We start from the raw sequence: 13262 nt of genomic DNA, 5'->3' as shown, positions 1-13262 counted from the left end.
CCTCAGATTTGTGGATATTCGATTTGTTTTTATTTTCCTTTGCTCTGTAAAACACCTAACTTTATGAAATTGAAAAGCTACTGCTTTACCCATTCAGATTACTCACTTCACTTTTTAAATCACATTTAGGGCTAGGAATTAGTTTTCTATAAAACATGTCCAAATAGTGCAGGACCAGAGAAATGACTGGTAAAATCTTGAGCCATGTGTCTATGTTCATGTATAGATTCTGCATCGTGTCGTCAAGTAGTGCGTACATTGGTGAGCCAGAGTCCAGTATGCAGTAGTGTGATACTAAGGAAACATACCAGTATACTTCTCCTGGAGGAGTTTGACCAACTACAAGCCTGAGGTTGAGTCCTCTGCTTCTCTCCCTGATGTCTTCCTTCTCTCTGTAGCTTTTGGGCCTGTCCTAACTGCCCAGCATTGGCACTAGGAATCAAACTTGGGTCTTCTAGAAAAGTAACATATACTCTTCATTGTGTAACTATCTGTCTATCCCCAACATCCCTGTTTTTGTATCTAGAGGTTCATTTTAAAAAGCAAGACCCATAAACACTTTATCCAAAAGGAAAGAAATACATTTATTTAGGGACTTCAGGTCAATTCTAGCTCTAAAATGTATGTGTGGTTACTAAAGAAACTAGAAATCATATATTAGGCATGATGGCACATGAGTGTGATTCTAGCGTTTGTGGAGTGAAGGTAGGAAGATCAGGACTTTCAAGGTCAGCCTTGGTTATATAATAGCAAGTTCAAAGCTATCCTGGGCTACATGAGATGTGATCACCTCACCCCTACAACCTCCACACACAAAAGTGGTCATCATAAAAGATAGTGTATCTTTTATTTGGTAGTAGGTTCACAAGTCAGCATAATCTGTGAAGATGCCCATCCTTGGTGGCTATACATCCAAAGTCCATTAGATTCTTTAAGCCACATAGAGCCTCATAGTGATGGCACATTACTCCCAAATAGAAGCTTTGTTTTACTGTATACACTCCAGAATACGATGTCCTAAATACAATGAGAATACACAAATTCTGTAGAAAATTCTCTTGTCTAGAACTTTCAGTAAGAACTGGGATCCTGGCCACAGTGGCAACTTCTGAAAGAATACCTACATGCAGCGACAAGGGAGGGAGCTCCCAGTGTTGCTGCACATCTGTAGCAAAAACCATATACTTTTAACAACCTCATTGGCTTCCTGTTAAAAATCATTTGCCAGACTGGGGAAGGAACTCAAAGGCAGTACTCTTGATGTGTAAGGTCATGACTAGAATGAGGCATGCATGGCATCCAGCCTATAAGCCCAGCACTCAGAGTAGAAACAAGCTGGCTAGCAAGAATAGCTGAGTCTCCAAGTTCCTGGGTCCAGTGAGAGAGAGAGACCCTGTCTCAGTGACACAGTGCATCAGCTTATGGCTTCCATACACTGGCAAGTTGGAAACATTAAAATAAAAAAATAGAAATACTGCTGAAGGCCAGCCTCAGTTGTTGTTTCTACTTCTTGAGAATGGGAGAATTGGGTCAGCACAAAATCAGTCTCAGGTAATGACGCAGGTACAAGCTGACAGATGACTCCATGCTATTCAGAAGCCGTCTCAGTGACAGCTTTCAGCTCGCTCGCTCTCGAGCTCTCTTCTTTCATAGAAAGTTGCTAAATAGGTCAGGGTAATGTTAATATTTTTAAGTTGTCTTAAATTTGCAAAATCTCTTTATTAAGCTCATCCAAACATCTATGTCTACAATGCTTTTCAAACTCTTTTCCAAATGCTATTTTAAGTCCTTGTCTTAGTCAGGGTTTCTATTCCTGCACAAACGTCATGACCAAGAAGCAAGTTGGGGAGGAAAGGGTTTATTTAGCTTACTTCCACATTGCTGTTGATCACTAGAGGAAGTCAGGACTGGAACTCAAACAGGTCAGGAAGCAGGAGCTGACACAGAGGCCATGGAGGGATGTGTCTTACTGGTTTGCTTTCCCTGGCTTGCTCAGCCTGCTCTCTTATAGAACCCAAGACTTCCAGCCCAGGGATGGCACCACCCACAAGGGGCCCTACCCCCTTGATCACTAATTGAGAAAACGCCCCACAGCTGTATCTCATGGAGGCACTTCCCCAACTGAAGCTCCCCTCTCTGGGATAACTCCAGCCTGTGTCAAGTTGACACACAAAACCAGCCTGTACAGTCCTGCTGCAGCTTCCCCCAGAGCTCCTTCACAAGCGTAAATTCTATCTCTTAGAACTTATACCCTAGTTTCCATAGGCAGGTGATTTTTCCAGAAAAGTAGTTTACTACTCTGATGCTTTATCCATCCTTTTATCTCTTTTATCATACATATATCTTCCAGTTTTCCCCAATAAAACTCCAACTGTCTATTAATAGAGATCTCCCCTGTTGCTCACTAATCAGTAGACCCTGTTATTTCTTCCTCCATCTTGTCCCTTGTATTTTCCATGGACATCCCTGTCCTTAGTGACCCAGGCCCAGTGTTCCTTTACCTTGGGGTCTTCAGTTCTCTTAACTACTAAAACTTCAGGTTTCTCAAAAACATTTCCTGCCTCAAATATTTCCTCGTACAACCTAATCATCATGAGTTGACTAAAACTTCCCAGAAAACAATCAAGGCCGGCAGCCTCCACATCCAGAACCCTTTGTCCTGATATGCCTGGGATGGCTGCTTGAATGGCCCCGGCCAGAGCAGTTTGTTCCTAGTAGACATCAGAGCTATTTCCTTCTCTAGTAATGCCCTCACTTCCTTTCCCAGACATTTTTATCAAAGTTTATTTGAGGACAAATATGGTATAGAGAAAGGCAAAGCAGACAAGAAGAGCAACGCCATCTGTATACGAGAAAGCCCGAGATGCACTATTCAGGTTGACGATGCTCCTGTGGCCAATACTGTGTTATGCAGTCATGTTCACAACCATGTTGCACCTGACAAATTCTATTCCAAAAATAGAAGAATGAATTTGCTCTGCATTTAAAGAAACAGAAAATCACAAGAGTTTGTCTTTCATTCTTAAGTAGGTGCTGTCTATAACCAATGTGAGTTTCCACATAGAGGACATGGTCTGGGCTTTGCTGCTTGCTAATGTTGCTTCCAAAGAGATAAAAGTCGTATGTCCGTAGCTTTCCTAGGAAATTAAAGTAACTTGGAAGCAGTCTTAATATTAGGGGTTGCCAATTATGAACTTAATAATTTGAAATATATAAGAATATAATTAAGTTTGATAATCATATTAAAAACTTGAAGCTTTGGAGCTAGATAGATGGCTCAACAGTTAACACTGGCTGCTCTTCCAGAAGTCCTAAATTTAATTCCCAGCAACCACATGGTGTCTCACAACCATCTATAATGGGATCTGATGTCCTCTTCTGGCATGCATGTATACATGTAGATAGAGCACTCATATACATAAAATAAATAAATCTTAAAAAATAAAACAACCTTGAAGCCTGATACTCCCTGTAGCTCTATAGTCTTGGCTGGTATACCATCTTGTTCTCTCTTTGAAAAAGCAGTTTCCAATGCTTTCTTTAGTGGTAGCAGAGGATTGGTAACAGACAGAAGCAATTGGGCAGTCTGTGGGCACTGTCAGCTGTACCAGTGTGTGCAGTGAGCATGGACCATGTGGCTTCAGTGGGCCAGCCTCTCACAAATTCCTAACATTCATTCATGAATGTGTATCCATTCCTGTTGCCGTTCCTACCTTCCTCCCACTGTGCAGCTGTCATTGCTCCTAAGTCTTCCATCCTCTTCAGAGGTTCCCATGTGCCTGCTGACCTTTATTCCCCTGTGGACGATGCTTTGAACACACCAATCGTGCTCACACTTACTGGTTAGTTGTTCCTTTTCCATTGTCACCTCTAGTATCATCTTACCTTCCTGTCTATAAGCAATGCTTAGCAGAAGGACAGGTGACAGTCTGTGAATTTCTAAGTAGAAATTAAAACTAGGCCCATGTCAGTCTAGCAGCATTCTTTGATAAGTAAATTCAGCATTAATTATTAGAAGAAACACTATCATAAGGTTAATATTGATGTTTTTTAAATTAAAAATGGAGAAAAAGTCACCTACTGTTTCCTGTAAATGTAAATATCTGAAGGCGGTTTCTGTGTTTTTCTCTTCTTTCCTAAACAGGTGGTTTGTTCTAGATGCAGAAACAAGAGATCTGGTGTCCATCCACACGGACGGAAATGAGCAGCTTTCTGTGATGCGCTACTCAGTAGGTGAGCAGACTTCCCCATTTCATACGCACTGTACCCACTGAGATCACATGTGTGCTTGTTGAACTCCTCTGTATTCAAGAGTTGTCAAGTGTGGAGTGATCCTGAATGTCAGGTTAAATTCCACAGCTGCAACTATGCCATCTGCAAAAATAAAGCTGCATTGAGCAAGTATAAGTTTAGAATGAACTATGACGGTTGCAATTAAAACAGTAAAGAACAATGAAATCACACCACACACAGGAGGATTCACAGGAGTGTTCCACCTACTTAGCAAACTTCTCTTTATATTTAAGTTTACAAGCAGTGGAGAAGGAGTTCCATGGTGGAACTACATTCTCCTTCAGTTCAATCCTTGACATTCCACAAACATTGTAAAAGGAACAGCCTGGAGTACACAGTAGGATCCACACTCCCAATCCTTTATACTCTAGTTAGCATTGTTAGATACCATAGAACTAGAGAATGTGATGCCTTCCTTCTTAAGGAAGCCTCTATAATTGGTGAGAGATCACATATGCTTGCCCAAGTATGGAGCTGTACCTGCTTAGCATACTACATAAACATTGTGCGCTTCCACCAATACATGTAGGGAAATTTCCCTAAAACCAGCCTTTAGCTGACTACAAGGGGCTAAGAGTAGAGATTATCTCCAAGGAGGAGAGCCACATTGCACAGGGTCACCATTTGACTTTAGGAAATGCTAAGTGATCAGCTTTGTTCATAAAATGCCAATTAGTTAAATTGATGGGATTTAACATATTTGGTTTTTTTTTGTTGTTGGTTTTTTTTTGTTTGTTTTTTTGGTTTTTTGGTTTTTTGGTTTTTTTTTTTTTTTTTTTGAGACAGGGTTTCTCTGTGTAGCCTTAGCTGTCCTGGAACTCACTCTGTAGACCAGGCTGTCCTCGAACTCAGAAATCCGCCTGCTTCTGCCTCCCAAGTGCTGAGATTAAAGGCGTGCACCACCACTGCCCAGTTTAAATGATGTATTAAAAATGTTAAATCCCAGCCGGGCGGTGGTGCCGCACGCCTTTAATCCCAGCACTTGGGAGGCAGAGACAGGTAAATTTCTGAGTTCGAGGCCAGCCTGGTCTACAGAGTGAGGCCAGGACAGCCGGGGCTATACAGAGAAACCCTGTCTCGAAAAACAAAAACAAAAAAACCCCACAACAACAAAAACCATCATTTAATATAGAACAAATAAGGCAGCAATACATACAGACATTTTCAACCAGCACTTTTTCCTCTTTAATTCTAGATGGTACTCTTCTGGCTGTGGGATCTCATGACAACTTTATTTACCTCTATGCAGTCTCAGAAAATGGAAGAAAATACAGCAGATATGGAAAGTGCACTGTAAGTAGCAAAGTAGAGTAACCTAAGTGACACAGTGATTGAGAGATTGTATTCTGTTGTGAGGAGGATTAAATGTTCACATTGATGTAGCTGTTGCTCTCCGACTAGCTGCTTTAAACTCTATTTCTGTGAAAACTGAGACTGCCTGAACTAGGACATGTGGGTCCCTTGCCTCAGTCCCCAATACATCATAAACTAGGTCTGGTGGCACACACCTCTGATCCCATGTCTTGGAGTAGGGGGCAGGAGAATCAGTATTCAAGGTCAGCCACAGCTACACAATAAATCTGAGACCACCGTGGGTTACCTGAGACCCTGTCTCAGAAACAAGGAGTGGGAGACGTAGAGAGATGGCTCAGTGTAAAGAACGCTGCTCCTCAGGGACCTGATTGTCATTGCCAGTCTGACATTGAGCTGTTTTCAACCACCTATAACTCCAGGTCCAGGGAATCCACTGTTTCTGACCTCTCTGGGCACACACATACACATAATTAAATCAATCTTTTTTAAAAATAAAATTGTGATTACTTAACTGGAGAACATTTGAGTTCAGCATTTCTGTCCCTCTAACTAGAATTAAGAGTTTCTTTAACATTTGACACAGGTTTCTCTGTGTAGCCCTGACTGTCCTTGAGCTTACTATGTAGACCAATCTTCATTTAAGACAGTTGGCAGAAATGTATTTCCATATTCTGAAGGTAATAGATGATCTTTATAAGATGAAAATTAAATCCTATAGATAATCTGCATGCTTACTGTAAGACAGGAACTCTGCTCAAACTAATGAAATGGCCTAGGCACCAAGACTGTCTAGATGTGTTCCTCTGTCCTCAAGAGGTACAGGTGCCAGGCAGGGTAGCACTCATCTGTAATCCCAGTACCCAAGACAGAGGCACAAGGATCATTGCACGTTCCAGGCCAGCTGGGGCACTCAATAGACAGGAGCCAAGAAGAAAGAGAAAATAAAACAAACACACCACCAAGAAGTCTAGCTGAAAGAGCAGCCATAGCTCAGTGGCAGTTACTTGCCAGTGTATCTGATGGCCTAGGTTCAATCCCACGTGGGATCTATATCAGAGTATATAAAGAGTAGGTAATCGAGCCTTGGTGGGGACACACACAGACTGCGTCAGACTCCTGACCTAAACTTTACTTACTCACTTGTACACGAGTGTGGCCTTGAACAGGTTACTCTAACCTTCTGTTTCAGTCTTCTCACCTGTAAAGTAAGGGTAATAGTAGTTTCTACTTCACAGGATTAAAAGAAGCTAATGCAGGGCTGAGGACATGGCTCAGTAAGTAAGAGTGTTTAGTGTGCAAGCATGAAGACTGAGTTTGAAATTACCAGCACCCCCATAAAAAGCTGGGCATGGACATGCATGCCTGTAACCAAGCGCTGTGGAGTAGACCGGAGGATCACTGGGATTCACTGGCTTATAGTCTAGTTCCCACTTACATGACAGACCCTGTTTCAAGGGACAAGGTAGACACTAGCTGTCCTTCTCTGGCCTTCATATACATACAGCACACAAGAAGGGAAGGAAGGAGAGAAGGAAGGAAAAGAAGCAAAGCGAATATGCGTAAAGAACTGAGGCTGGTGTTTGGCATATAAATACTCAGTAGATGTGCAAAATGAAGTAACTTAGCATGTGTGTTAGGAAATTATTCAAAATTAGCAAATGACCTGATGAGTTGTCATGGTGACACAAATCCTTTGATAGTCTTGATAAAACAATTCACTCAGATACATAAAATAAAAGAATTAGTTCTTCTAAACACACATGTGGTGTGGGGCTGAAAATTATTTTACTTATTTTACATAGACTGAATATTCTTTACTCAAAATGCTTGGGACCATAAGTATTCAGATTTCAGGTTTCTGGCTTTTCGAATATTTATATATTCATTATAAGAGATCTTGGGGCCAAGATTGAAGTAAAAACACTGATTCATTTGTTTCTTATACTCATAGCACAGAGGTAATTATATACAGTGTGTTTAAGTACACTTGTGTTTTGACCCATCTAACACACAAGCTTATAAAGTTCTAGATTTTAAAGCATTTTGGACATTCACATTCGGAGTTTTCAGTCTGGCTAAGCCTGGCAGCACAGCCCTGTGCTCTTAGCATTCTGGGGGCAACACAGAGGCAAGAACACTGGTCACTAGATCAAGGCCAAGCGGGTCTATATAATGAGACTATATCAGAAAAGAAAGCAAGAATGTTGAAACTCTATGAGCAAAGACTTGGTGTTTGAGAAAGAGAGATTTACTTATTGCTGTTCTGTATATTTTGTACCATACTCTAAAACCATTTATAAACTGGTCTACAAGCAATCTGAGTTACTTGCAGAACTTAATAAAAATATTTTGTTTCTTTAGAAAACAAATTACAAATCATTGTTTATATCTTTTAATTTATCAGCTTAATGTCTATAGTATATAAAAAAGATTAAAAAAAAAAGAAGATTCCAACTGAGCTAGAAAAGTGCTTGCCTTGTGAGCTTGAGGACCTTGGGTAGAGCCCAGAACCTTTGTTTAAAAATAAGAAGCTGGGCATGGTAGTGCTGGATTGTAATTCCTGTACTTGGGATGCAGAAACTGGCAGATCACCGGAATTCACTGCCAACCAGCCTAGCCTATTTGATGAGTTCCAGACTAGTAAAGAAATGTGAGGTTGTCATCTGGCCTCTGTGTGTATGTGCACACACATGGAACATATGCACACACACATACAAATTAAAAAAGAAAAACAATATTTCACTATGAGGATTTTTTTAATTTACTGTAGTAGGCTGTAAGTTGTTTGACTATTATGTACAGGATTTGTGTGTAAGAGTGCATATGCAGAGTGCACATTGGAGGTGAGAGAACAGCTCTGCATGGCTTCCAGTGCTGGAACACAAGTTAATGGCGAGCAGCTTTATAACCACTGAACTGTCTCACTGCCTAGCTTGAAATCACACTTCAATTTGTAACCTCTCAACAGAAATAAACAGGCCCCAAGGCCTATCTAATATAAATACAGCATAGGAAATACGACTTAACCTTACAGAATCAATATTTTGTTTGTTTGGGTTGTTTGTTTTGTTTTGTTTGAGACAGAATCTTATTATGTGGCCCAGGCTGCCCTTAGCCTCCTGCATAGTAGGATTGTGGAAGTGCACCACCTCACAGAGCCGGAATGGGAATCTGGCTTTATCGTTGGCTGCAGTGTGGGGTGCTTGCTTATTAATTCAGTCCTCCTTTTGCAGTTGCCTTGATATCATGACAGATCTAGAACTTAAATTTTCCTTCATTTGCCATCAAGGACAGACTGTGCAATGCTTATAATCCTCAGAGTTGTCACTGTGTTTTATTACACCATGTGTTGTATTACCATGCGACTTATCCAACAGAGAAAGAAACAGTGGCATCTAACAGCTGACGATCAGAAGAACCTTGAAAATATTGGGAAATGATAGTCGATTAATCGCATGAGACACTCTCAGGACTTGTGTGTGTGCATAGGCCGTTAGGGCTGTGGCAGTGGGCACGGCTCTGGCTTAGCTGTCTGCAGGCTGCGCTTCTGTCCCTGCTCTTTACACCTCCACCACCTGCTCAAACGCTACTGTTGCTTTTGCCTGTTGTCTGCTATTAAGGAGGACAAACTGGACAAGGCTGGCTCTGCCACCTACTAACTTGTGACTTCAGGCAAATTGATTAACTTCTCTGAATCTTATTTTCATAAAATTGGATTTTAATAGTTCCTAACTTCATAGAACTACTAGAACTGAAGTCTTTCTTAAAATGGTGCAACAAGAGCTCAGAATTCAAATGCAGATGCTGGCCCCTACTTCCAGACATTTTCCTGAATGTATGTAAAGAAACCACTCCATAGTGTGGTTAAGGGAAAGGTTTTTATTGCAAGGGGAAGCAGACTGAATATGGCCAGAGCTAGGGAGGCAAGAGAAGAAGAGAGACATAGCAAGAGAGGGAACTATGAGAGAACAGCCAGTAGGGGTATAAAGAGAGGGGATCTAAGGGTGCTGGCTTTAAATGTCTACCATACTTGTGAGTAGAGACTGAGGGAACCTGGAAATGACGCCTTCTGGCAAATAGGAGCCAGTCTCACACACTGCTAAGGAACACTGGCTTTACACAACTGTCAGAGATCCTTCTGTAGCTCGCCTTGAGCTCTGGGTATATGGATTAGGTATTGTACTGCCTGAGACCTAACATTGATACTGGTCAACATTTACGTGAACAGTGTAGCAGAAGAAAGACAGTAGAGCTTTAGGAAATGCCTATGTAATACAGTATAACCATTCTGAGCAATTGCAGTCTTCTCATTGGTGTTATTGTGTGTGGAAACGTTATTTCAGAAGATGGGGCAACACAAGGATGCAAATCTGGGCTCTAGTACAAGGCAGCAGGCTGGTTTAAGTGTCCCTACACATTGTCCTTCCAGAAACAAAATGAGTGATGGTTCCACCAGGTGGCACTCAACAAGATACCTACCTTTTCTCTTTCCAAAAACATTATTTTAGAATTATTTTTTAATTGTTTATTTTGTGGACCACTATGTGTTTTTTTTTTTTGTTTTTTTTTTTTTGGTTTTTCCAGACAGGGTTTCTCTGTGTAGCCTTGGCTGTCCTGGAACTCACTCTGTAGACCAGGCTGGCCTCGAACTCAGAAATCCACCTGTCTCTGCCTCCCAAGTGCTGGGATTAAAGGCGTGCGCCACCACCGCCCAGCTCCACTATGTGTTTTTATTGTTTTGTGTGTGTGTCCTGATTCATCTAAACTTCCTAGAAATCTCAAAGAAAGCAAACCATAAAACCAACTCAAATTTCAATAGAGTTATATGCTTTGGTATTACTACATTAGATTATACAAGTACTCTACTAGCTTTAAAATTATGATATTGCCAGGTGGTGGTGGCACATGCCTTTAGTTCAAGCACTTGGGAGGCAGAGATAGGCAGATCTCTGTGAGTTTGAGGCTAACCTGGTCTACAGAATGAGTTTCAGGATAGCCAGAGCTACGCAGAGAAACCCTGTCTTGAAAAAAATCACACAAATAAAATTAGTGATATAGACCAATGCTGTAACCAGTCGGTCCTGCTCAGATTGAAAGACCCCCATAGGGAGACCCCCACTCAAGTCTTGGGAGGACGCGCACCCAAGGAATCACGAGAGACCATCTTGATGTAAACACATGAGGCAGTTTAATATCAGAGCTCCGGATCGACTCGTATCTCACACAGGAGACAGCGGAATCGACCACGAGGCTCAGGGGTTAGGGGTTTATATAGGGAAAAGGTCTGAGGGAACAAAGGAATCAGTGTGGCTATACATGATTGACTAGTTCAAATATCAACTATATTACGTGCAGAACAGAGTGGAAAATTACTAAGGTCGGTGTTAATCTGAGTCAACAGAGCATCTGACCTTAAACCATATCTAAGAGGACCAGATGGCCCACTACTCAGTGTCTGCCCGGACATGTCCTTGCATGTTTTTTTTTCTATCTTTATAGTTTATGTCTTTTTGACTTGCTAGTTCTCAGGATGTCTAACAGCCTGCTTACTTCTGCCCAGACTTATTTGGACATATTCGACCTTGGTTCATTGTGTTTTCCTGTAATTTTCTCATTAGCCAGCACAAATCTCAAACTTAACTTAAGATCACCCCAGCAGAAACCACTGGACACACACACATACACACACAACTTTCTATATTAATATGCCTTAAAGAGCTCAATGGGTGGGCCATTCCTAAACTTCCATGTGTCTGGCACCTCCCCTCCAATTACTTACTGAAATCTATATTCCATCTTTGCTGTCCTAGACCAATGTGGGTGGGAGGTAGGGCTGCTCTTCCCCAACCCCCGTTTTAACATGATTGCTGTGCTCTCTTCTGGGCCCCTCAGGCCTGGTCTTTCTCCTTTCCCGACACAGCGGTTCCCAACCCTCCTTCCTCTCTCTGTCCCTTTGCCCACTAAATCCTAAAGTTCCATCTCTGTCTCCCTGCCCTGCCATCGGCCGCTAGCAGTTTTATTTACCAATTAAAAACAACTGGGGCAGGGACCCTCTGCATCTTAAATGCAGATTCTTATGCAATTTTGGAACCCAGTTAACATAATACAAGCATTAGACCAAATCCACTGTCCCCCTTTTCATCTATTAAAAGGCCTTTCTATCGGATATACATTGAACATAGTAATAACAGTTATGTATACTCTAAGGTATATTATATACTGATAATGTCCAGGCAATCAGTTTTGTCAGTTTTAGGTACATTACTCTAATATCTATCCTGACTTAAAGAGTTTACAATTCTATATCTGAATTGTTGTGATTTTAATTTGTATTACCATCTGAAAAGCATCCTTTCAGATGTAGCTCATCTTCCTTAGTGCTAAACAACTTAAGTTTGATTATGAGACTTATCTGATGGTTATTACACATACACACACATACAGACACACACACACACACATATAAAATCCTGAATATATAGGAAGGGCACAAACATAGCTTCCAAAACTTAAGCAGTTTGTAGAGATAGCTGACTTCCTCAAAACTTTGGAGCATCTGTCTTCAGCCTTCTGGCCCAGAACCATCTGTTGGCAGTAGTCAGTCAATCCTGCTCAAATCATCCCAGTGGCTGCACACAGTCCTTGCTGCCTGCCCCAATGTTCTGGGTTCCTTAATGACAGACACACACACTATGTTGCCCTAGACCTAGTTGGGTCCCCACTGAGGTCATTCTTTCCTGACTCTTACATGTTGACTGTCTCTCTGTCCTGTACTTCTAAGGCCTGGTCTTTGTCCTTTCCTGGCATGGCCATTCTCAATCCTCCTTTCTCCATCCCCCTGCCTGACAATCCTAAAGTTCCGCCTCTGTCTCTCTGCCCAACCATTGGCCACCAGCAACTGTATTTACCAATTAAAACCAACTAGGGGTAGGAACCCTAGGTATCTCATGCAATTTTAGGAACTTACTTAACATAATAACAAGCATTAGACCAAATCTACAACAATAGACTGATCTATGTGAGGTCAGTGGCAGCGCGTTCAGCGCGTTTGCCCTGGGTTTGATCCAAGCATCTCACTCACACATGAAAATAGTCTCCTTCCACTGTATCTCAGTGCCCAGTCTCATTTTATGTTGCCTAAGGAACTCCAGCCTTTACCTCATACTTGTAAGCAAAAAGGGGAAGAGAAGAAATAAAGACCCCTCACCTCACTAAGTCAGTCCTCCTGTCCCCAAGCCAAGTAGTAGTTTTAGGACAGGATGTTTTATCTGGGTGCCTGACCAAGTGCTGCAGAATAGGTCTCTGCTAGTGTGCTTCAGTCTACTAGATTTGATTAGACTAGCAAAACAACTGTATCTGTTTGTTTGGGGTCTTTCGTTTTTCAAGAAAGGGTTTCTCTTCCTATCTTCCTATCTTTTCTTCCTGGCTGTCCTGGAACTCACTGTGTAGACAGGCTGGCCTTGAACTCAAAGATCTGCCTGCCTCTGCCTCCCAAGTGCTGAGATTAAAGGTGTGCACCTCCACCACCTGGCATCTTTTGGGGGGATGATGGGGGAACTGGTTTTTAAATAGAGTAGGAGGGGATAGCAGCACAATTATCCATGAGGACAGTCATGATGGCACATACCTGTCATCCCAGCTACTTTAGTAGGAGG

General features: G+C 41.8%; 1 protein-coding gene across 4 annotated transcripts in view; it reads left to right on the top strand.

The window, feature by feature from the left end:
- Eml4 (EMAP like 4) overlaps nucleotides 1–13262 on the top strand; it is a 130093-nt gene that overhangs the window by 106957 nt on the left and 9874 nt on the right. For all 4 annotated transcript variants that reach the window (XM_031356744.1, XM_031356743.1, XM_031356742.1 and 1 more), the window contains 2 exons: nucleotides 4145–4233; nucleotides 5489–5586. In XM_031356744.1, coding sequence (XP_031212604.1) covers nucleotides 4145–4233; nucleotides 5489–5586 — 187 coding nt within the window. The remainder of the gene's footprint in view (nucleotides 1–4144; nucleotides 4234–5488; nucleotides 5587–13262) is intronic.

This window comes from Mastomys coucha, unplaced genomic scaffold, assembly GCF_008632895.1.
Source record: "Mastomys coucha isolate ucsf_1 unplaced genomic scaffold, UCSF_Mcou_1 pScaffold6, whole genome shotgun sequence".
NCBI classification, from domain to species: Eukaryota; Metazoa; Chordata; class Mammalia; order Rodentia; family Muridae; genus Mastomys; species Mastomys coucha.
This window is presented reverse-complemented; position numbering and strand designations above follow the sequence as displayed.